Here is a 26506-nt window from a genome sequence, read left to right as displayed (position 1 = left end):
GGAGATTCCTTAGATGAAAAACTGAGTCCCTGATATGCCATCATTCTACTGCTGGATAATGGCTTTCAATTGTTGTTTAACAACTGATGGCTTTGCTTCGATCATCTTCACTGAGCAGCACACAAGGCATAACGGAACGCCTCCTCATTTTTCATTTCACGCTCCTTTCTATTTCAGAAATGTGTTAGCAGTGGAGCTTAATACTGTATTCTGCCCATATACAGTAGAAGAAAAGCTCAAAGGGATGATGGGAGGGGGAGTGTGTTTAAGAAAATACTCTCCACTTTTACAGTTAGATTTCTTCCAACATGCCTTGGTGATTCCTTAGAAGTAACTAGTATGAAATTAAAGCTAGTGGTGAAAGAAATTGGTTGGTCTTAAAGGATCTACAAGATAAAAAGGATTCCTCCTGTTTTCTAAGGACTGGAGGGTTTTTATTTTTGTGTGCTGCTGATGTTTTAGTTTGACTGAAGTACTCTCATACAAGAACATGTCCTCTAAAGAGGAGCATGGAATCACTCCATGCAATCAGAGAAATCACTGCCAAATGGAGAAGAAAAGAATGATATGTAATGGCTGCCATGCCAAATGCATAGGCATGGGGATCATCTGCAATGTATGCTATGTCAGGTACTTTGCTAGATACTGCACAAATCAGTACAATGGAGCAGAGGCTTTTTATTATTTTTAATTACACTTTTAAATGTTTTTAATTAAAATATTAGTTTTATAGGAGATCTATATCATGGGATCTAAGGGCACTATACAATAGCATCAGTATAATCAATTTAAAATGGTAAAATAATGTAAACAAACACAAATCATATCAACAATTCATTAAATTAAAACAAGACCATTTAAAAACAAGAACAGCTAAAACACTATAAAACAGTTTAGAACCATACACATGTACCAATTTGGATGGAGCACATGTTTGTTTTTAACTGACTTGCATCAAGTTAAAAATGCAACACAGAAATACCAGAAACAAATACCAGAACATAAAACACTGCAGCATAAAATAATTTCACTCATTCATATTTTTTTTAAAAAAAAACACCCATATATTACTATACATTGTGTGTGGTGTGTGTGTGTGGGGAGGGAGTGATCCATGGATACTCAAGTCCATAGATGGCTAGCCTGCTAATATGGCGGGCCCACTGTAAAGAGAATGTATTCCCCACATTTATATTGACAGTTGAAAAAACAGTTAAGTTAAAATTTGAAGGTCTCTATTCTCCTATTTTTTTTTTTTTTAAAAAAAAACCCTATCTGTGTTTTGAGCTCTTCTACAAAGTCTCTTCTCCCAGTAGTTCCACCCTGATAGCTACACCTGTTGGGAACATTGAAGAGGAGTGCTCCTCCTAGGCTCTGAAACTTCCTACCCAGGGAGGCACCCTCTTCAATATCTTTCCACAGGCAGCTGAAGACCTTTTTATTCTGGCAGGGTTTTGAAAATGGGCACTTATTTATTTAGGTTGAATACACCTTCTATAATATGCTGGATTTTTATTTCTTGTTTTCATTTTTGTAATGGTTATGTTTTGCCTGGTATTACAATACAATACAATTTATTGAGTAGCCCAAGGGCCGTTTCAAAATACTAGTAACATAATAAAAAGCAGTATCACACAGCTATATATAAAATGTAAATACAGTGCACTAGGTGCAATAAACCTCCATACAATATAAATACATATGCATAACCTAAGCGTGCACCAGAACCAGAACATGCACTACTTGTCTACAGCTTATATATATCTAAAAGATATACAATATGTGCTAAAGGATATACTAGTAAACAGATAAAATAAAATAGTTAACAATTAAACAGTAGTATGTAAGATAGTTACCATAGGGAATAAAACAGAATTAAAATTGGAATTGAAATGGGAGGCAGAAGTAACATAAAATATCCGTCGACATACATCAAATCTGTTCATCCCCCTTACAATTAACACCAATCATTCCAACATATCTAGATCTCAACAGCGATGCTTTATGAAGGAACCGAGCTGTAGCAATAGAGATTTTTGAATCTTGTCCACTCATAAAGTATGATGTTCTGATGTGGGTATCCCAGTATATTGTTCGTTTAATATAGGGATTATTATTAACCTTTAGGAAGATATTGATCCCTTTCTGCTTGGTACAAATTACATCTAAACAAAATGTGTGCCTGGTATTAATTTTTTTGATATTTGAATTACTTTTCAGCTTTGTATCATTTGAATTTTTAAGCTATGTTTGTTTTACATGTTGTAAGCCACCTTGTGTCCTCAACTAGGCGGTGATGGTGATAACAATAACAATAATATACAACACAATTGAAGAGAGAATAGGGAACAAAAGTAAAACCAGAAAGACAAGCACCAATTCTTAATATAATTTTTCTTATAATGAGCTACTGTAATACATCTTTACTGTCATGCAGTTGGAAGTTACTGGTCTTCTTACCATTCTCTGGTGGAATGGAAACAGTTGAAAGACAGAAGAACACAAATATTGTAGGTATCTTAGCTGCGTCAACAGTGCTACCTTGCTTCCTGTCTCTCTTCTGTAGTCTAGTGTAGCTAGAGGCTCTTTGACATAGGGTTTTCTCTCCTTCACTTGTTGTATCTGAACAAAAGAAGGCTGTAATTCTTGCGCATATAACAAGATACTAGGGATTCACAATCTCTCTAGAACACCAATATAAATGTGATGTACCACTATTTTGTGTTTCCTTCTGTAATTTTGTACATCAGCCAACTAGAAAAAATGATACCCTTTTTTGTCTTGCTTTTGTTTTGTTTTTTCCATTTGCATGGTCTTATAAATCTCTATAACAAATTGCCCCCATCATTTGAAAACATTGGGACCTATTGGAGTACACACACAGTGGGTCAGGACAGGAAGAGAATTTGTCGATCCTGAAGACTAGAGTATCACTAAGTTAGGTTTGTCTTTTCTTGAGCTGCCTATAGAATGGCTGTATGCAATGAGAAGTTACTCAGATTGGAAAGTGGATTTTGTGGCAGTAATTAATTAAGACTAGAATAATCAAACACCTAATTAATCTAGAGTAATGGCCAAAACAATATGGAGCAGCAAAGATCATGCCAGCAAACCCTTTACAAATAAACAGTAAACTTTGTCGATGGTGCAAAGAGTATGATAGGGAAGGGGAAATAAAACAAAGCATCTATGCCCTGGTCCCTAGTGAAGGGGCCTGCTAAGGAATAAATGTGTCCCATTTTTCCTGAAAAAATGCATAGTTATCCAAGAATAACTCAAATTATGGAGGAAGAAAGATAAAAAAAAGTACAGAGATAGGTATAAACAAGTTGGAAAGAGGAGGTTACCTAAAGAGAATTAGGCGGGTTATAGACCGCCGAAAAGTGGCGGTCTGGCTCCTCCGCCGCTTGCAACATCTGGGAGATGCAGCCTTTAAACGGCGCGACTCCCTGACATTGCAGAGAAGGAGCGCGGAAATCGCGCTCCTTCTCAGGCCCCGGAAGAGGCGCCGCAAGTGCCAAAGGGCGCACTCACGGCGTCACTTCTGGTGCGCCACGTGTGGACGCAGAGCGTCCGTTACGTCAATATGGCGGCCCCCCATGTGGAAGGGGCACTGCCATATTGTACGTATTCCATACGTACTAGGGTTAGGGGGGTGCAGAAGCACCACCCCTTCCTAACCCTAATACGTATGGAATACGTATTTTTTGGCAGTGTGTAACCCGCCTCCGTCAGTTAAGAAGAGAGAATATTATGCCTCAGAAACCTGGAGTGCAGAAAGAACATATTTGGACTGCCTCTAACATACAATTTGTTTGAATTAACAAGGCAATAGCATTACAATTTTTGGGTTAGAGATTTGCCATTTTAATAAAACAACCACAACTGAGGAATATGAAACAATAATTGCACAGAGTAATAATAACTCACCATTGCAGAAAATGAACTCTACTTAGTATTTGCTTTTTGGAAAAAAAAGTTCATAAGAATGATAAATAAAACTGTTGATAAAAATAAATTGAAAATTATAAAACTGACACATACGTATTCCCTTGCTTGTTAATTATTGTAAAGCAGACAATGCTATACATCACCACACTGTGGGAGATCTTCAGTGTTTAAACCTTGTGGCAACCTACTAACAGATAAACCTGACGGCTTGAACATTTTGAAAACTATTCTGGGGTTCTGTGTCATATTGCTTTTTCAAGAAACCTGGTCAGATATATACTTGCAAGTGAGTTGAACTTGGATTGCTTCTGGTTTCTGTGCAGCTCCACTGGGATACAAAGTCAATATGGGATGACATGACTAGGAGCTCTAAATAATTTATTTTTGCTTCAGCACTGGAGGGTGTTTGTGTATGAAGCATTTCTGGCTAGGTATATTACTGGCTCTCAAAACATTTCATCCTTGCCTCAGAGCATTGTTTTATACTGCATCAGGCAATACACAATTTTGACTCATTGCACTTGAGGAGGACTTTGCTCTGTGTGAACTCTTTTGCGCGAATGCACGCGCGCACACACACACACAATTTCATTCCTTATATTTATACAAAAATAGTAGAATTCATTGGGCGTTTTAGCCAGTGGGCAAGAGCATTCAGAAATATTGGCAAGGGAAGCAAGAAAAAGGGAAGTGGATAGTCAATGAATTGTAATTTATAAACCAGAATGTGGAAAGTTACTTTTAAGAAGAATGCATATAATGACAAGATGAACCCACCCATAACTGGATTTATCTGGTAAAATGATGCTCTGGGATGCTTAGTTATGGGTGACTTCAGCGTGTCATTATATTCATTCTTTTCAAAAGTATTTTTCTAAGCTCTGTGTGAGATCTGAATTTGATTAATTTGCAAACTGGGTCCATGGGGAGGACAATAATGGCGGGTTGTGTATCAAACAGATACACAAGGCACTATTCTCAATTATGTTGCTCGCTGGGGTGGAGAAAGAAGGAAAGAGAAGTCTATTCAGCCTATCTATCCCTATGCATATGGTGCCAGAGAGACATTGTGGAATGAGTGTGTTGACCCAGTGTCATTCATTATCTTTTTAAAAAATTCATAAAACTAGTTTCTGATCAGAGGCCCTTTCAGACGACATAGCTATAGCAGTATAATAGTCTGCTGCAGAAACAGAACACTTAGTCATGTTGGGTGCATCCAGGCACACCATTTCTGTATCAGAGGCAGCAACAGAGAAGAGGGCTTCTGAATGAAAGCCATTGTAACCATTTTGAGAAGGACTGCAGAGGAAACTGGAGGTATTTGAGTTTGTGGGGTGGTGGTGCTGTGGCCTACAAGAGGGTCAAGGGGAATTGGCCTTGGCTCCCCATGCAGTTAGAAGCCAGTGTGGTGTAATGGTTTGGACATTGGGTTATGACTCTGTAGGTGAGGGTTTGAATTCCAGTTTAACCATGTAAACCTTGGGCAAGTCACACTTTCAGCCTCAGAGGATAGCAATGGCAAACCCCCTCTGAAGAAACCTGCTAAGAAAACCCCATGATAGGTTCACCTTAAGGTTGCCATAAGTCAGAAATTACTTGAAGGCACACAACAACAACACAATGCAGTTGCATGTCTGCTCATGATCTACAGTGACTCTCAACAGCTACTGAGGCTTTCACAGAGAGGCATATGTTAGGGAATTAATCTTGAGAATCTTTGTATGCAAAGCATATGCTATATACTATTGAGCTACAACCCTTCCCATGGGAAATACAGAATAAAGTATTTTAAGAATAATCTGGTCATAGCTAAATCTGGTTTAACAGCAAACAAATGGAACTTAAATTGTGACTATCACTTTTTGTTGGATTGTACCCTCTGAATATTCCAGTAACATTTATGTGGAATTTTTACCACTCAGTAAATAATTGATTTTCATTTGTTTACTGATGCTAGTTAGGATTCTGGAATAAATAACTCTTTCTATTTCTAAGCAGTAACAATGTTAAATTGCTATCATCTTTAATTACTTTATGATGCCTGCCAAACCATGGAGTTGGTATTTATAGTTACTACCATGGGGAAGGACAGATATAATTCCTATTCTTATTCATAATTCCTGCTACTATTACTAGTTTGTTAGTACAAAACTAGTAAGTGATATTCATTTAAAAATAACTAAATGCAAAGTAAGTTCTCCCTTAGAAATGTTAGCATTCATCACAACAATATGAAACAAACCACTCTGTATATACACTGTACTATCAAAATATATTTGTAAGCACAGCTGAAACACCTCTCTCTCTCCCCCCCCGCTCTTTCTCTCTTTTGTCAATTTTTCCAGGAAGAGCCATATGTGATGTTCAAGAAGTCTGATAAACCTTTGTATGGGAATGATAGATTTGAGGGATATTGTATCGATCTTCTCAGGGAATTATCCACTTTCCTTGGATTTACCTACGAAATCAGGCTAGTGGAAGATGGAAAATATGGAGCCCGGGATGATGCCAGTGGCCAGTGGAATGGCATGGTTCGTGAATTAATTGACCATGTAAGTTTATTTTTTGTGCTTCATATTTGGAAATTAAATATTCTCAGTTTATCTCAGCAGACCTTGAATAAGACATTTGTGCAAGTTCCCCTGGGGGAAAAAAGCAGTTACTAGTACTAACTACTGTTTCATGTTGTGTTGTGCATATCATTAGCAATAGTGCTATGATTGGCAAGGGAACTAATTTCATACAACTTGCCTGAGTATCAATCTCATTGGTAGCTTTTTTCAGCCTCACGTAATTTCCCCCATTATCATGATAGGAAAATTTATCTGGAAATAAGGTAATAAATATCTACTGTATATACTCAACTATAAATCAACCTCACATATCAACCGAGAGCAGGTTTTGGCACCAAAATGTATGGATTTTGATATGTCCCATGGATAAGTTGAGGACAAAACCTAGGAATATGTAACAAAGGATCTAAAGGAAACCAATGCCAAAGAACTTACAAAATTCTAGTAGGCAGAACTATTTGTGCTCACCCTAAAGGCCAGATGGATGGGAAAATAGGACAGATTATTCTCTTGCCTTTCACATGGGGATGGTTCCTTTTGAAATAAGAGTCAAAGTACAGTACTTTCATCGACCCATGGATAAGTTGACTCAGGTTTTTTGGTTCTTTTTTTTTTTACTAAAATCTTTAGACATATACATTATAAAGTGGGCTTTTCCCTTACACTGGGGATCCATTCCACCCCCTCACCCCCCACGTAAGGGAAATTCTGCATAAGCTCGAGCCCCTTTGAAGATAATGGGGCTTGTGTGTGCGGTGCAGCTTCCAGATGCACCGAGGATTCTTCCAGTGTGGACTTCCAGCATATGCTGGAGTCTGCGTAAGGCATGCCCACATATAATGCGGGCACACTGTATACACTAAATAGAAATACAGGTAACATTTCTAGAATTAACCACTTCAAATGACAGAAATATGTGTGTGAGGGAAAAAAAAGAGACAGACAGAATGTGAATGGTGGTGGTATATCTTTATTTCAGCAAATGTATTCATAAAGAAAATTATGCTAGTTATGTCCATGACATTTATATTTCTGCATGCAGGAAGAATCATGAGGTGTTCAGATACTTGCCTTTGCCATTGCAGCCTACATCCAATTTGACACCACTTTAACTGCCATGACTCAGTGTTATGGAATTCTGGGACTGTAGTTTTGGGAAACATTTAGCCTTTTTTGTCAGAGGGCTCTGGTGCCACAACAAAGTACAAATCCCAGAATTCCATAGCACTGAGCATTGTTTGGGAAGATTATTCTATGCAGAAATAGTGTGAGTGCATTTTTTGATGGTTTTGCACAACAAAAAAACTTTTCATATGCACACACACAAAACCCAACCAATTTCCAAAAAACACAGGGATTTTTCCACTTGCAAAATGTTGGATTTGTACAAAGCCCACCATTTTGCACAAAATGCCCACTGCTCTCTCTCTCTCTCAATCTCTCTCTCTCTCTCTCTCTCTCTCTCACACACACACACACACAAAATACTGTTTTCAGAAATACATTGGATTTTTTGGTGCAAACATTTTGCATTATTTTTGTTCAAAACCCATAATTTTGCACAAAGCACCCATGTGTACAGTATGTCTGTACAGAATAATGTGTTGAGAAACCCTTCAGGATGTGTAGAAACCCAGGCAAAGTTCTCACCTTGGTGTTATTCTTCCTAACCAGTAGGTGATGGCAAGAGAGAAAAGAGTATGAGCAGTGTGGTCATGAAGAATGTATGGCATTGGATAAATAGGCAGATTGGAACAAGTAGATTTTGTCTGTCTTTCTTCAGCCCTGCTGCGTGACCCTGCAAGAAGTGCAATCACTAGGGCAATGCACTCACAGGATTCCAGCTACAGTACTCAAAGCCTGCCAAATTATGTTGGCACAGGAGGCAGAAAATCCACCAAACACATCTCCTCTTCTCTAACAGTCAAAATAAAAAAAAAACCTAACAAATTAAATAGCAATTTGCTGCCCTTTCACAACATCCAAGATCTGTTGCTTGTAGCAGTGGCTGCACTTCCTTTAATAGTAGGTGTGGAACTACTGGTGAGTAACTAACTGCACACAAGTAGTTTGCCAGATGGAATAGGATCACTGCTGTCTCTCCTTCAGTAACAGGCTTTTAGGAATTTACTGCAAAGACTTTTAATACTGTGCTGTTTTGATGATTGTTCATTTTTGTCTTTTAATGGATTTTTAGGGATAGTTTAATTGCATTTTAGCTTCATATTTGTTTATGGCCTGCATGTTATTATAGTATTTGTAAGTTATGTTATGTATTATCTTATATAAATACTTTTCTTTCTGTCAAGTGTTTTCAAATTGACTCTGTCTTATGGTAGCCCTGCCCTAGGGTTTACTTGACAAGACTTAGGGTGTGTCTACACCTGCTGCTTAATCAAGGGCCAGTCCATAGCATTATGCCCCAGATTGGTCCCAGATTGGGCACAATGATAATCACATGCACAGAGCCATATCCAGTGTAATGACACATGTAATTGTGCACATGGGACAGTCAGCCTGACACTGCATTGGTCCTCCTGGCCCATCCTCTGTTTTTGGACCTGCTGATGCCACTTCCTCAAAGTCAGAAGCTCCATGTAAAGCCTGCCTGGCATGCCGCCACTTCTTCTAAGGACACAAATCAGTGCCCAGCCATGTGAACATCAAGGAGTCTGTGCACTGTGGAGGCAGAACACCAGACAAAACTTCTGCCCACAAACAAGCAGTGATGGCAATTCAGAAACAGGCTATCCCCTTTCCCAACACTGCTCAGAAATTATTCTTGGCACATGGCACATGGACAAATGAATTGGGTTTAATTCAGCTGCCCACATGCCAAAAGAACTCGAGGTCATGCCAGGCTTTCTGGGATACATTGGGATTTCCCCTGACTTTGCTTAGTTTGGCACAAAGTCATGATAAGGGCAGAAAAAAAAATAGATTACATCCCAGAAGTAGCCATACATCAGCAGGAATTCCAGCACTGGCTTTGGGTTGAGTATGGCCTTTTTTATCAGTGTAGACAAGCCCTTATTCAGAGCAGATTTGCCATTATCTTCCTCTAAGGTTGAGTGAATGGGACTTACCAAACTGAAAGAGTTTGACTTGTTATGCCATTGTAAGTGCCTTTTAACTGCATTGTTTTAATTTTTTCAAGTTATATTCATCCAGGAATTAGGGGAAAGGCATTATTTCACAACAGCAACAACAACAGTGAAAATAATATGTACAGTAGCATATAAATCAGAAAATACAAAATAGTTTAATCCCTCAGTTGTCTAGCAGTATCCCTTAGCTTACTAGCAATAGAATTTTGAACTGAGTTCAGTTCTTAATGCTGGTTCTAAGTCTTGAATGGTTTGAATCCCAGGGGTCTTAAAGGACTGCCTACTTCCACACAAAGATCTTGAAAAGCCCTTTCTTTGTTCCTCCAACTATCAGTAGTGGCTAAAGTTATGGGAGCCTTTTCAGATATAATATCCCAGCTCTGATACTGTCTTATCAAGGAAGTTTGCCAAGTGCTCAAGTCTACTATCATTCTAACAGCAAGCTAGATGTTTTTTAAAAAATTTTTTACAGGACTTTTAGATATGCAGCGTGCCTGCTCCATACGCGGGCGCACCATATGCAGCTTCCACTTTATGAGGAAGCCATGCTGAAATACATGGAAGGGTGCATGCGCACATGGCACATGTGCGTCACACTGCCACAAACACGAGCCACATTCGATTGAATGGGGCTCGGGTTTATGCAGTATTTGCCTTATGTGGGGGGAGGGCGGAACAGATCCCTGCGTAAGGCATGGCTGCACTGTATCAGTTTTAAGTATAATTTCTGTCAGTATTATTATCTGCATTGTTACTAAATTGATTTTGCTTTGTTTTATTGTGTTCTTGAGTTTTATTATTCTGGAAGCTGAACAGATAATCATTTATGTGAAGACTAGAGATATTCTGTGTTACAAGATAGCAATTAAGGTATACCATATATACTCATGTATAAGTTGACCTCATGTATAAGTTGAGGGCAGGTTTTGTGGCCAAAATTATGGATTTTGGTATGCCCCATGGATATCTCAAGAGTGACATGCAATAAAGGATGTAAAAGATGAAGCAAAAGAAAACAGTGCCAAAGAACTTACAAAATTCTGTCAGGCATAACTGTCTGTGTTCACCCTAAAGACTGATGGATGAGGAGGGAACTATAATAAATGGTGGCTGTGTGATCTGTGTAGGAAATGACCAGGCATGGGAGGGCCTAAGAAAATACACACATGTCAAAAGGAATGAAAAGGCAAATAAAAAGAAATGGTGACTATATTAGCAGTGATTGCAGCCTTTAACTTCAATGTGATAAATTTGCCTGATTTAAACCACAAAAAGTTAGCAAACACACACAGCTGTCATTCAAATCCTTCAAAGTCTAGTTACTCATCACTGGAATAACATCACTGGAACCTCTTTATCTGAGTGGTAAATTGCAAGAGGTTAGTCCATCCCAGGAAAACTTAAAAGAAGCACTGACCCTGCCCACTCTCTTGGTGCTTCTTTCAGTGGAAGCACCAAAAAGCCACCACTATTTTCCAGCCCAGGCATTCAAAAAGGCTAGAAGTGGCACTGTGGCAGAGAGAGTGTAGGGGGCTGGTACTTCTTTTAGTTTCTCTCAGGGCAGACTAAACTCTTGACTTTCATCACTCTACTTAGAGAAAAGGATGGTTCCTTTTTTTGTTAAGTATTAAGGTAGAGTACTTACATTGGCCCATGGATAAGTCAACCTAAGCTTTTGGGGACAATTTTGTGACAAAAATATTTTAATGAGTCCCCTGAATCAATGGAACTTACATAAATGTATTAATTTTCTATTTGACTTATTTTGAAATGAATGTGGTTGACATGTACAATGAATCTGTATGGAAGTTCAAGAGCAATCAAAAGCCACCTCTGAAACCAGACTTCATTCAGTTTCCCAAAAAAATCCATATACCACCTTTAAAATATGTGATATTACTTTCCATTAGCCTATACTGAGAAGAGCCTGTCTTCTCCATTTTAAATACTGGCTAAGAAGTCTTAGTAAGACAGAAACATCAATGAATGCTAAAACAGCGGGGTAATTCAATGTGAGTCAAAACAGATATCATTACAGGCAATTGTTTATAATTGAGTAAGTCAGGCATCCCTTCACTTTATAGCTTTTAAAACATACTCTCTCAGTAGGTGGTACCAATTGAATTTGGTCTCCTGGAAATAGAGTTTAGTCTCTTTGAAAATTATGCAATTGTCTTTGGTTTCTTTGTATATTGTCAAATTTGCATTTATTTTGGCAAACCACTCAATAGAAAGACATCTGATCAAAGCCACTTGTGCTAAAACAAGTTTTCTGAGTGCTTCTGTCATTTAATGAAACAAACAAGCAACCTCCCCCCGCTGCCATTTAAGTATGTAATTCTATATTGGTAAGAATGGAGTATGTTCAGCAAAAGCAACCTACGTCTATGGTAGGACAGCAACCTACTTGCTCAACTAACTTCCTAGTCTCTTTCTCTTAAGGTGTCTTTCTTTTTTATATATTTTATTTCTTACATTTTCTGCCTTTCAACAACAACAAAACATTCAGGAAAGCTTTCAAACATAACTAAAAGCAATTTAAATAACAACACCTTTTAATCCATTGCAATAATCAATGCCTATTAAAATAGTTATAAAGAAGGCTATTTCTGAAAAAAAATAAAAGCTTTATATCAGGTTTATAATGAGACAGGTAGCCCCTTATCCTTCCTCACTGCACTGTTCTTCATTAGACTTACATGTGAAACATCAATTAATGTTATTTTCCATATGACTCCAACATATGAGAATGTGAAAATGTGTCTTAAGATAGATAATGCTCTGGGTGAAATAGACAAGCATTACTCAACTGTTTGGATTTTGCAGAAACTCAGAAAAATAAATGAGATGTTTCATTTTTATTTAGAACAAATGACATAAATCTATCCTATCTATCTATCTATCTATCTATCTATCTATCTATCTATGCAAGTTCTGATGATCGGAAGGTCGGAAGGTTGGCAATTCGAGGCCTGAGTACTGCATGATGGGGAGAGCTCTCATCATTACTCCCAGCTTCTGCCAGCCTAGCAGTTCGAAAGCATGCAAATGCAAGTAGATAACTAGGCACCACTTTTCAGTGGAAAGGTAATAGCATTCATGCAGTCATGCTGGTAACATGACCACTGGAATCATCTCCAGATAATGCTGGCTCTTCAGCTTAGTAACAGAGATGAGCACACACACACCCCTACAGTAGGTTATGACTAGACATTCATGTCCAGGAAAAACCTTTACCTATCATCTATCTATCTATCTATCTATCTATCTATCTATCTATCTATCTATCTATCTATCGACACATACTTTGGTGGAATTTCATTTTCATACTTAGTAATCAAGCAATGTAATTATTGTTTTGGAGGGGGGAAATTACAGGCACTTCCAGTTTGTTTGTTTGTTTGTTTACCAAGTCATTGCAGTATGTATGTTCAACAACCACAAAACCACAATTAGGTAAGCCAAAATAGTGTTTGTCTTTTTAAAAACCCAGAGGCATTTCATCAGAGAAATTTAAAATAATACTTCGTATTTTGCAAACAGTCTTGGAATGCTGAAATCCCCCTGGAACATTCTATAGCAGGGGTCCTCAAACTCTGGCCCTCCAGGTGTTTTGGACTTCATCTCCCAGAAGCCTAGGCAATCACTACCCACATGCAAATTTCCTTCCTACCTCAGGATTCTACAGTCAATCTGAATAGACTTCCAGAACCCCACAAAGGCTCCTCCTTCCTCTTTGTCCCTCAGCCAATCACCACCTACATGCAAATTTCCTTCCTACATCATAATGCCCTCCTTGACAGTTTGGCCAATGATTTGGGATTCTGGGAGCTGAAGTCCAAACATCTGGAGGGCCAGAGTTTGAGGACCCCTGTTCTATAGAGTCACATACCCACATGATCATCTAGCGAATACGTGACTAACAATGTGGTTTTTCCAAGCTTTTAGAACAGAGTTTATGTCCCCTCGCTTAGGGTTCATCCAGATGGGGCAATGTTACTGAGCTTTGGTATATGAAGTTGTAATACTCACAGTTTTGTTTGTTGGCTTTTGTTTTTAAATAACCAGTCAATTTTTTTTATTATTCTGGACTATTTGCTAATGACTCCTAGTACCACCAGCAACTTTTTATTCCCACTTTGAGGAATAAATTCTAAGCTATGCAGTACAACAAAAAAAAACCTAACACATTTGTGTGAATCTATAGATCTGGTTCATACTGAGTTTCTTGGTTCTGGAAGATCTTCCCTGCAAAGTTTTCCCTTGTAGCAAGGTTGGAGAAATATACAAAGAAGTGAGCTGTTCTCAGCCAGTCCTTTTATTTATTTAGCACCTTCATTACACTTGACCAGCAGGTAGAACAGACTCTCATCCTTTGTTTATACACCAGGCACAGCCACATTCCAGGTCGCTGCTACAGTGTATGTGTGTGTGTATGTGGAGTGGTGGTGGAAGCAAAGTCATTTGCAGCAGGGATGTTCCCCTGCAATTTACTGAATTAGCATTGTCATTCCTTTGCTTTTGTAAATGGCAAGGGGGAGAGAGGAACTATCACTGCCTCCCTCTCCCTTTCCACATCACTTTAATAGCCAGATAAGTAGTCTCACAGAGCTTCCTGCATTATTTGTTTTGTATGCTTTCAAATTGTTTTCAACTTACATTGATCCTAAGGCAAACCAGTCACAGGGTTTTCTTGGCAGGTTTCTTCAGAGGGGGTTTGAGGCTGAAACTTGCCCTAAGTCTTCCAGTGGGTTTCCATGGCCAAAGGGGCATTTCAACCCTGGTCTCCAGAATCCTGGGGTACACATCCTGGAGGGTATTGTACCTGCAGCAATATCTTATAAATATAAAGTTCCTAGGTTCCTGCCACACCATGCAAAAGGAATTAGAATTAATGGGGATGGAAATGACAACAACCACCAGCAGCTGGCAAAACCAAAGCAGCTATGTTGTGAGGTGTGACCCTGCATATTGTAGTAGTTGCATGTAGGACTACACCCAAGACCAGGGTTTGAATCCTTACTTCACCATGGAAACCCACTTGGGCAGTTCATACGCTCTCATCCACAGAGGAAAGCAATGGCAAACCCTCTCTGCACAAATCTTACCACAAAAACCCTGTAATAGGTTGAAAATGTCTTGAAGGCACACAACAACAACATGTATTGTGAGTGCTTTCACTTTTTTACACCAATCTGTAGAAGCAGTTAATGTTCGGCTGACATGCTATTCCTGGGGCTGTCTCCAGAAAACTCTTCTCGGAGGCAACATATGTTGCACATTGGCCCAAGGAGTTTTTCCCAGCCCCTTCTGAGCAGGCTCTCATGCTGGACTAAAGCCTTCTTTTAGCATTTCTGAGTATTGTTTCCAGTGTTTTAAAAAATCTCTTGTTGTCATGGAATTACACCTTGAGAAAGCAACCAAACAGCACATATGCTGCCACCACCACCTCCCTCTCACATTTTAATTGTGGCCTAAGAAGAGACACAAAAACTGTTTGCTTGCAACTAGGCAGTTCCTCTTTTGTCTGTTCCAGCCAGTGCCCCTTCCAAAGGCCAGTCTCAGTGCTCTGGGTGAGACTGCCAAAAGCATGTCCTATCATTACTTTCCCTGAGTGATAAAGGGCAGAAACACTCCAGAGTGAAAGCCTTTATGTTTAAACTACATTTAAAAAAAAACAACCCAAACTCTAAAATGTGAAGGAGGAAGGAACTAGAGCAGTGTAGTCTGGTTGGTATACCTCTTATGGCTCCTTTCTGTCTTGCTTCTTTCTACACAGTTTATTTTTCTCTTTCACACCACCAAGAGACAAGAAAATATAGGCTGCCTAACATGGCCCTCTCCTTAGTTAAAAGATATATATAACCTAGCTGGAAGGGCTAGACTGTGCAACCAATTTCTCACATTGGTGAGCACTTACACAAGTAATCCAATAGATTTATATCTAGCCCTAAAGTGGTTGCTTTACGTCAAGAGGTTGATTAATGAAGATGTTCAGCAGTACAGCTTTCTGAGTCTCTGTAGCTGGCTAGCAACAATCTGTTCCTATTTTGCCCCCATTTCCGCTTTTATTATTTTTTAGCTCCCGCCCCTAGATTTTTATTTCTTATTAAAATTCCCAGGCTACCTACTTATCTATTAACTTATTAAGTAGTGTTTCTTCAGAGTGTGCATTTAGCAAAAGAATGCTTAAGGTCTATAATGTATAGCAATAATCCGCTTAGATAGAGAAACAAACAGAAACTTTGTAAAAAAAATAACAAGTATGGAGTTTGCCTGGAGAATTTGTATTTCAGCTATTATTATTTTATTGCCATTTGAACAGCTATTATGATAGTGCTTTTAAAAATGTTGAAATACTACATGGTTTACTGAAATTTAAGATTGTTCAGTTAGTGATTTTGGGAATTGGATTCTGCCTCCAAAATGGAGACATGGGAAACATTTCCACATTCTTTAAAGAATATTTCTACCTTGCAGAATAATTTCATCCCATTTTCAGAACACTCCTTCATGAAAACACAGATATGATTGTTACAGTGAGATTTCTTTTAAAATGATGTTTCCAGATTGCTGCATTCTTTATTGAAGATGCCATACATGTTTATGCATGATTTCTTATACAAAATAGCAGACTGTGCTTTTCTATTCCTGATTCAAACCAGCACACTGAGCTTTTTGCCAGTGTCCACTATATTTCAGTGGGGGCTCTTGTACAATTGTCAGCATGTGTTCTTTGGAAGTGGAATGATACACTTGCTGGGGATATTATCATAAAAAAATCCATGGATAATTTAGAGAAAAATATGTGTTTGCAGAAATATTGAGATACAGCTAAAACAAACAGAATGGTAAATAGGCAGTTATAAAAACTTGTTGGGCTATATCTACACTAGGAACGTTTTACCTCATAAATCCGGTTCCTTCCCTTTTCTTGGTAAAGCAATATAACTCATATGAGACACTTGCTTCTGGGGATGCTTCACCTGGTTAACTTGAATAGGAATGAAAATCTATCTGGCTTTTTCTGTTCTCCTTGTCCTCATGCCCAAGCACAGCATGTGTTACTTTGACTCTGTCACACCTGCAGATTTTGTGAAGTCTCTGAGATGTGTTTTGTATTTGCTGGCCAATATGTCCTTGCTGACTGCACACTCTGTTAGGTGGTGTGGTAATAAGATGTTCTCTAAGGACATTGCCTGCAAGCTGCAAGCCAATGAAATAATCATTTTTCAGATTTGATAAATACATCTCTTTTAGGACCATAGGCAGAAAGCCCTCTTAGTGACAAACATTCCACGGACAAAGTGGCTTCTGTCTAGTCTCGATTAGACTTCTGTAATGTGCTCTACATGGGGCTACCTTTGTACCAAGTTCGGAAGCTTCACTTTGTTCAAAATGCTGCAGCCAGATTGGTTGCTGGAACTTCTAGATCAGATCATGTAACTCCGGTATTAAGATCTCTTCACTGGCTGCCTATTAGCTTCCGGGCTCAATACAAAGTGTTGGTCATTACCTATAAAGCCCTACATGGCTTGGGTCTGTGTTACTTGAGGGAATGCCTCTCCCCATACAATCCGCCCTGCACTCTCAGAACTACAGGGAAATGCTTACTTGAAAATCCTAAGACAAAGTTGGCACCAACTCGCCAAAAAGCATTTTCATCTGTAGCTCCCACATCCTGGAACTAGCTCCTGGAGGAGATAAGGCTGAGCTCCTCCTTAGATGCCTTTAAGAAAGCTTTAAAGACCCATCTTTTATGGTCTGCATATCCTTCTGACCCCTTGTAGAAATTATTCCCTGTTGAAGATGCTCTTATGACTGACAGATGTTATTAATGTTCATATATGTGATTTTAAGGAAGTTTAATTACATATATATTCGAGGTTCTATTTATTTTGTAATTGACATAATGTGTAATTTTATTCGATGTTATGTATATTTGATACTAGTGTGAACAGCTTTGATCGCTGCAGAAAAGTGGTATATAAATAAAGTTTTTATTATTTATTATTATTATTATTATTATTCACAGACACTTTAGATGAAGAGTCACAGTTCATATTATCTGAGCTATTTTCAGTGATACATGGGGGTGGGTTCATGTTTATCTTTCTGTTGAAATTCGTAGCATGTTTATTCATTAACTGAACTTTAAATAGGGCTCCTTCAGACTGCCCAATAGTTCTGGTGTTTATCAGGGTGTTTTGGTTTGGGATTTCATGTGTTGTAATGCCTCACAGCAGTCATTTTTGCACCGACATCCAGTAGTGCCCTGTAAATGTACTGGGCTTTTGTTGCTGGTTGTAACAGATTTTAGCATGATTCCTGATCTGCATGTTATTCTTTTCTTCCACTTGAGATGTCGTTTAGCTGTGGTATGGGTATGGTTTCCCTCCATGCCTGGCATCTCCTTCATTAAGTCAACATTTCTCTCCCATATGGTTCTTCCCCAGTCTCAGTGTTCTCAGTTTTGTACATTATTTCTATTTCTAATTTTCTATTTATTTATTTATAATGCTAAAGTGATGTAAGGCTATACCACTTTATCACTGTAACTGCAATAAGAAATGTGTATGTGTGGGAAAGGAGGAGAAATAATTTCCCTGGAACTGGAAAAATAATGTGGAAAAACTGGTCAGTAGGAAACACCTATGATGAAGGTCATACCCGCCCCCCTCCAATTCAAATGTAATCAGTGGACCAGGCAAATGTAGAGTGGCAGGAACTGAAATAATGGATATAGGTGTGTTATATTTGCCCTTGTCTGTATCAGAAACTCCATTGACATGAATAAATACACTTCCTGTAGTGGGTATAGAAACTTTCATAATACCAGTACTTCAGGAGGGGAAAAAGGGGGAACAGAAAGAATCTTGCATGGATATTAAAAAGTAAAAAAATCCTGATAGTAGAGAAACATCAGTGATACACACACACACACGTGTGCATGGATGTGCACCGTAGATTCTTGGCATCAGCTGGGATTTGGACCCGCTATTGATAGAAAAATCTATGAATGCTCAAGTCCCATGTATACAATAACTTAATCAAATGATGTCCCTTATATAAAATGGCAAAATTAAGGTTTTCTTTTGGTATTTTTTTAAAAAAAATATTTCTAAGACATGGATAATTGAATCAGTGGATGCAGAATAAGGCAGAACATTTCAGAGGCACCTCTTCCCATCCTTATTAGTTTAAATAAAATCATTCTAATTAATAAACTTTATTTATTTATTTATTTATTTATTTAATATTTGCATCTCATTGAAGAATCTAAAATTTACTGTACTGTCATGACACTACAAATGTGCTGTCTCACCTCACAGCTAACTCAGTTATTTTTTAAAAAAAAAACAAAACTGTTAAAACTTTCTTTCCCTCCAAGAAATGGAAGGACATAAGCTATCATGAGAGAGTCCTGTGTGACAGTGGCCTAGACCATTGGTTTTGTGTCTTTATTGGAGAGATGGCATAACAGTATTACAAATCTTTTCTGACAGCCCTGTTATTTTCTGACAGCCCATATCAGATGCCTGCTCATTTTTCTTCATAGTAGAGTTAGTCCTAGTCTCTAATTCAATTCAGGACTCTGTATAAGCTCTCTGAAAGACCTTTGAGTATGTTGTAGTAGTTGTTGCTGCTGTTGTGGAATTGAAAGATGATTATAGTACCAAACTATGAAGAAGCTTATCAAACAGATGAATCCACAGGTAAATGATATGCAAAGCCAGCATAGTGTAGTGGACTGAATGTTGGACTAGAACTCAAGAAGACCAGAGTTTGAATACCTGCTCAGGCATGGAAACTATTTCATGATTTTGGACAAGTCACATTCTTCTGTGTTAAAGAAGGGTTTGGCCTAAATACCCCCAATGGCATAGGATCCTGTCTCATCTTGGCAGCTAAGCAAGGTCAGCTCTGGTTAGTACTTGGATGGATGACCACCAACAAATGCTAAATACTGTAGGCTATATTTCAGAGGATGGAAATGGCAAAACCACCTCTGAGTGTTCCTTGCCTAATAAAACCCTATGAAATTTGTGGCATTTCCATATATGAATAGGCACACACATACAAACATGTCAAAACCCCTCTGAATAAAGAAAACCCTATGATAGGATTGCCACACATGGAAAGGGCATTATAAATAAACATTGTTTTTATTGTATTATTTATTTATTTATTGAAAGCATAGAACAAAATTCTAGGGTCTGAAAAGCATATCTGCAATTCTGAAATGTTTATTTTCCTTACACTAGTACTTATTTTACAGAGAGCTAGTGTGATGTAGTGATTTGAGTGTTGGACTACCACTCTGGAGACCAGGGTTTGATTCCTCATTTGGTTAGGGAAACCCATTGGGTGACCTTGGATGGGTCACACACTCTCAGCCCCAGAAAACCCCATACTATGTCTTTAGGGTTGCCATTAGTCAGAAGTGACTTGAAAGCACACACAACAACAACGTTCATATGTCTGCTCATTAGCTTTGTTTTTCTTTTTAAACATCACATTGCTGTTCTAATTTAGTGCTTTACTGATTTATTTCTTTAGCCCTTTGAAGACCATCTGTTCAAACTGCATTTTTATTTTGTGCCATACATTTATTTAGCATGTAGATTAAGTATTATGGTTTTATGCCTCAACCATTTCTCTTCACTTAAAGTAATTTCTGTTAATCATTATCAATTATATTTGATTTAGCTTATTTGGCATACCTCCAGAACTAGTCCTTCTGAAGCCAGACTTACAGATTTTCAATAGTTAGACCAGGGGCACCTAATTCATCACATCCACTTTCTTTTGCAATCACTGCTGAACAACTTAGCATCAGCAGCTACATTACTTTACCTTGTATGCATGGCATTCCCCCTCCTTAACAATCTACTAACATCCAGTGCTCTCTGATAATCAGATTTTCACATTATCTCTGTCTTCAAATTATTCCATCATGTTATTCCTTTTCTGGTTTTGTCCCCTGATTATTACCATCCAGAAGATCATTTATTGAAAAAATTTGTAATAAGCTGGTAAAGATCACCATGACTTTTACACTGTATGGTCTAATTGCTAAACCCAGGAGACTCTACATTAAGTATTCTGACCTTTTTATTTCCAGTGCTATTTGTTGTGACCTAAATGAGCACATCAAGCATGACTTCTTTGTTTTGCTCTTGCACCCTTGACAAATTGAATCCATCTTATTTCCTGACACTTTGCTAAAACACTTTACTTTAACACTTTGGAAACTTCCTGTCAAGGAAAAAAAACCCCAGAATGAATGTAATATATTCAAAACTATATAATTTATTTTCACCTTTGAATGTTGTTCTGTTTTTCTGTGCTCAATGTGACCTTCAAATTATGAAACATCAGATGCTACTGCTGATCACACTACCACTCAGAGTGGTCAAGGGTAATGTTTGTCTAAGGAAGAAAAGTAAAGAACACACTCTGCCCCAAGGCAAGGTACATAATACCCATTGAAGTTATTGATATTGAAGCATAAAATTCCAGAAGGGCCTCATTCATATATATCAGCTCATCAAATTAAAACTTTTTAAAAGTTTGGTACATAGTAGACCTCTTTTGGATTTGCCTGAACATATTAAGGGCTAAAACTGTCTGGAAACATGACTATGCATGGAAGCTCCTTCTAAAACAAACAAACAAAAAAAAAACACCTGAATAAGTGAAACCTTTGCTTGTTGAGTACAGTGGACCCTTGCCTTATGCGGGGGATCCGTTCCGGACCTCCCCGCATAAGGCGAATTCCGCCTATGTTGGAGCCCCATTCATTTGAATGGGGTTTGTGTGCGCATCTGGTGCAGTGGCCACCCATTCATCTGAATAGGACGTACCACCCCTTGCTCTCCGTGCGCTCCCTGCAGCTTGAGCACGTAAGTGGGTGCACGGTACAAAGTTCCGATTGAGGCTTTGCGACGATATTTGGCTGAACCCAACTATGGAGTCATTAAAGCTCTTTAACTGAAACTAGCTGAAAGTAGTTAGAAAGTCTTCTTTAGACCTTGCTCAGTGTGAAAAAGTCTGTGATCCTTGTGGGGTGTGTGGATGACTGGGAGGTGGAGCTTACATGCATGCCCACATCTCTGCCATCCATTCAGATCTTGTCATAATTATATGAATGTCTTAACCTTTTAACTACACCACTAAATAGAATCAAACTCGATACTTCCTACATGGTCTATCTGTGTGTGTGTGTTGTGTGCCTTCAAGTCATTTCCAACTAATTGTGACCCTAAGGCAAACAGGTTAAAACAGTAAGAAAGTATAAATGAGCTAAAACTTATCAAACAGTATAATAAGCAAAACCAGTTTTTTAGTTTTTTAAAACTATTAATAAATAAATTCTAAAACTATAAATAACAGTCTTTGGTTGAATGAATAAAGCCCAAAGGCTTTGGTGAATAGCCAAGTGTTAAATTGGTGCATAAATGGCAAGTGGATTGACACCAGGTGGACCTCCAGCGTGAGATCATTCCGTAGTTGGGGTGCCACAGCTGAGAAGGACATGCCACATATCCCAAAACAGTGTATTGATCTCATTGGTTGGACACGACAGAGTCCTCCCCCAGCAGATCTTAATCCTCAGGCAGGCACATATGGGGAGTGATGCTCCTTCAAGTGTTAGGTCCCAAGCGAAGTCTCAGCATGAAGGACACATTATTTAGTACCACAAGCTGAGGGAACTCAAGTAGCAATCCTGAAACCACCCCAGCTAGCTCAGGACTGTTGAGCAGCATCAACAAAACCATGCAGATGATGCCTGGTCAAGTAGGTGGGGGGGGGGAGGGAGAATTGCAATCATGGCAATAGTGTCACAGTCATGACTAAGTAGTGATCATGAGTATGTAACAGCTATGGATGAGTAAATCAAGGTAAGTGCTTTGTATATTCACAATTGCTACTTAATCAAATTGTGACACTATTGCCACAATTGTACCCCCACACACACACCTACTTTACTGGTCACCAGCTGCCTGAGGAGAAGGAGGTCCATTCTGCCAAAGATTAAAGCATGCTTAAATTATATTTCTATCAGGTGTGGGAGACACTGGGTCAGGAGAACTTATTTAGTACTTAATTAGTAGCTGATACAGAATTCTGGTCATTAGCAATAATGTATTATTTATGGAATGTAAGGAAGTTCAGAGACTATCTGTCTCCTTCTGTCCAATAGAGTGGCAGTGGGTTAACTCCAGGTTTTAGTTTTACCTTTATAGGAGATACTTGAGTTATTATACACTATTCTCCCCATAAATTCAACACCTTGGACAGCTCTTTTAAACTATACCTTAGAGTGGATTCATTTATCTGCTGAGATGGGAGCTACCTATTATCTGCTCTCCTCCTCCTCTTCTTCTCTCAGTTCATGGAAAGAGCTCTACACATTTTCAAGAATATGGATGCATTTGGCTGAAGGCTTTTAAAGTTGTAATTGCCAAACCACTTCTTTTGGGGACAGCATTATTACCTTAATCTGGAGAAATGAAAAATAAGTGGATGCATGATTTCAGTTTAAGACTACTTTTTGAAAGACTGCTTTTAGGAGTTATAAAAGGGTATTTTAATGTGTTTTTAAAATGTTTTTATTTTTGCATTTTTTTATTTGTTCATCACCTCAGGAGCCCACGTAGGCTGGGAGGCAATACAGAATTACTATCTATCTATCTATCTATCTATCTATCTATCTATCTATCTATCTATCTATCTATAAATAAATGGAAAGAAAGAAAGAACTGGAGCAGATATTTGTACAGAGAATGACTTGGTCTCTGTCTTCTGTAAAATATTAAGAACTTCTACTGATAGTGAGTTACAAACAGTTGAGAAGAGGGATGAAGTGACTGTGATGTTACTTTCTTTTTGGAATAATTACTGAATGGATGTGATGTTTCAGATTGCTTAGAGGTCTAAACATGTTTCCAGTTCAGTGGGTTTCTGCTGCACTCCCTCTTCTGCTTGTATCTATATTACTAAATGGTTTCATGAATAAGAACTAGTGAGAACTAGGCTTTATATGTTGGAAGTCATAAGCTATTTTTATTTTTACAGCTGTGTCTTTTCTGGTAACACAGATGAATATGATCACTATGGGTTGAGTCCGCCTCAAAGTAGTCTATTTTCATGCAGTCTTATATGTGATCATGTGGAATCATTTGTGTACACACACTGCTTTGAAGCTGACACACGTGAATGAAGATATTCTTGCCTTTGTTGATTGAAGATATAAAGCCTGTCATTCTAGTTAATATTACATGTACTTGTTTGGAAGGGGCTTTTGTTGAAATATTTTCAGTTCAATGGAGAATCAAAATGGATATGGGAGGAGTCTAAACTGCTTATGAAAATTGAACTGAAATATCAGTCTTCAACGTTGTGACCCAGAGAACCCTTCTAGGAATGTGAAGGCATGTGTAATCTGCCAAGGAATAAAGAAAATAACAATTATTTTCATTTAGCTTTCCAAACATTTTTAATAATAAGTGCTTTTATCTTTTAAACAATACAAAACAAACAAGTAATATATAAATAACAGCTAGTCTTGGAGAACCATGTAAACCTGCATAATAGCTATTTTTTTGTGTGGGTTAAATGCCTTGGGATTTCACATGGAATGTTGTTGCTCTGCTACTGTGAAAAGGAAGATGCCTCATAAATCTTCTAATTCATTTCAGTATCAGCTGGTGGCTTCCACTGTCAGTAGTGATTTTGTCTGAATTTTAAAAGAACTATTTGGATATGTGGTTCAACACTGTAGCTAGCTTTTTTCCTATCTCCCCACAACATGAAATGACATGGAAAGACAAAATTTATACTGCCCAGTGACACAGAAGCAACAGCCACCACTCACTTTTATGGATCACTGTATTGATTGCAACTCAAGTGTTCAAATTTGAGCCTAATTTTCTAATTGTGTCAATCAGGACAGGCTTAATAAAATGGGGAATAAGCTTTGACACTTAAAAGCTGTTATCTTTTGGCCTTGAGACTTTTTTCAACAGGAAGAGAAAAGAAAAACACTCAGCTCTTTAAACCAAGTATGCATTTATAAGTGAGATATTAAAAGAATTTTACAAATGACATCATTACTTTTGCAATCCATTATGAGTAAAAACATCACGTGTTCAAAACTCTTGGTCTTCGGGGAACTGGCAGCAGTATATCAGCTCTCTACTGGAGGAGGAGAAGCAAGCAGCAGAGCTTTTTAAATTTCAGCTTAATTGTACCAAGACAGGGCTCTCCAAGTGTAAAGTCGTGTTTTTTGCTTATTTGATGCCTGCTCCTGCCTGCTGCTTTTGACTTATGGCCAATTTCTCTGTCTTTCTCTCTCCCCCTCCCTCTCTCTCTCCTCTCCTTTGCAAACAGAAAGCTGATCTTGCAGTTGCACCACTGGCTATTACATATGTTCGAGATCAACCGCACCTTTTCCAAGCCATTTATGACTCTTGGAATAAGTATTTTGTACCGAAAACCCAATGGGTACAAACCCGGGCGTTCTTCCTTCCTGAATCCTCTCTCCCCTGATATCTGGATGTATATTCTGCTGGCTTACTGGGTGTCAGTTGTGGTGCTCTTTGTCATAGCCAGGTAACAATGTCAAACCTTTTGTGATTTTTTTGGCAATTTACATCTCCCCCAACCCCCACCCCACACAAAGAAATTGTCAAAAGTCACAAATTCTCTCCTGCTTTCCTCCCCCTCTTTTTATTCACTAATTTGAAGAGTGTAGAGGTAATGTCAGTCTTTCAAGGGGCTGTGAATACTAATTGAAGTTCCCTGTACTAGCTTTTACACAACATTCACTGTTCTGGTTATATCTTTAGTAGGCTGGTTGGGATAGTTAGTTATTGTTTTTGATTTGTATTTTTTAAAAAAAATACATGGTAACAGTAAACGAAGCATTTTAGAGGGTTACAGGAGCTGCCCCTCTTTTCTGAAATGCACCATTATTTAAAAAGTTATCATGTTATTATATAGAAATAGCAAGTACATTTCTCATACCACTTATCAGTGGACTAAGCATCCCTAAGTGATTACAATGTGAAGCTAATTGCCCTCAACAAGCTGGGTACCATTTATTAACCATGAAAGATTCAAGCCTGAGTTAAGACTGAGCCCCTGGCTGGTACTGAACTCAAACCTTATGGTTGTGAGTGAGTGGCTGCAGTACTGGCTTTTAACAACTGTGCTACCAGGGCTCTTTTAATGATTCTGATTAGGCAGACAAGAATACAGATACAAAAAATGTGATCTTCCACATGTCCTTTCATGTGATTAATACTGTATGGAGCAGGAGAGGAAAAATGTAACCACACTAGCCTAGAGCTTTCATCTCTCACTGGCTTTTCCCTACCTGCCATCCTTGGTTGGAAACTCTAAGAGGGGAGCATCATCTACATTTATGAGGCTCATCAGGTGATTTAACATTCCTGATCATGCTGTGTACTAAAATGGGGTTAGCAAAAGGAGCCTTAGGTTTAGTATTGGCCATCTAAGGCAGTTTTTGTAGTCTTCACCTCCTCCAAGACTGCTCTTTTTTGTCCCCAAAATGGTGAATTGCCCTTTGGGAAGCCTCCATTGTGTCAATTAAGCTTTACATAGGTTGTGCAGCCACCCACACCAGCATTATTCTATATAAAAATGCCAGACTCAGAACCAGAAGTGGACTTCCAGCTGTTACAATTTTTGTTCACAGTTGTTTTTTTGTAATTTTGTAATTTTGGCAGTCTGTGTGGCCTCTGGGTCCTCTCAAGGGAGAAAATTGGCAACCTGCCCACTCTGTTCTAAATCACAGAAGTTGTTGCATTTGACTAGGGGAAACAATGAAAGCATATGAAATAT

At 38.4% G+C, this 26506-nt stretch overlaps 1 protein-coding gene across 1 annotated transcript in view; it reads left to right on the top strand.

The window, feature by feature from the left end:
• Positions 1-26506, top strand: part of GRIK2 (glutamate ionotropic receptor kainate type subunit 2) — a 430590-nt gene that overhangs the window by 167561 nt on the left and 236523 nt on the right. Inside the window, 3 exon segments of the mRNA XM_042457168.1 lie at positions 6300-6506; positions 25031-25083; positions 25085-25252. Coding sequence (XP_042313102.1) covers positions 6300-6506; positions 25031-25083; positions 25085-25252 — 428 coding nt within the window.

The sequence above is a fragment of the Sceloporus undulatus genome, chromosome 1 (assembly GCF_019175285.1).
Source record: "Sceloporus undulatus isolate JIND9_A2432 ecotype Alabama chromosome 1, SceUnd_v1.1, whole genome shotgun sequence".
Lineage (NCBI taxonomy): Eukaryota > Metazoa > Chordata > Lepidosauria > Squamata > Phrynosomatidae > Sceloporus > Sceloporus undulatus.
Note: the sequence above shows the minus strand (reverse complement) of the source record. Positions and strands in the feature narration are given on the sequence as shown.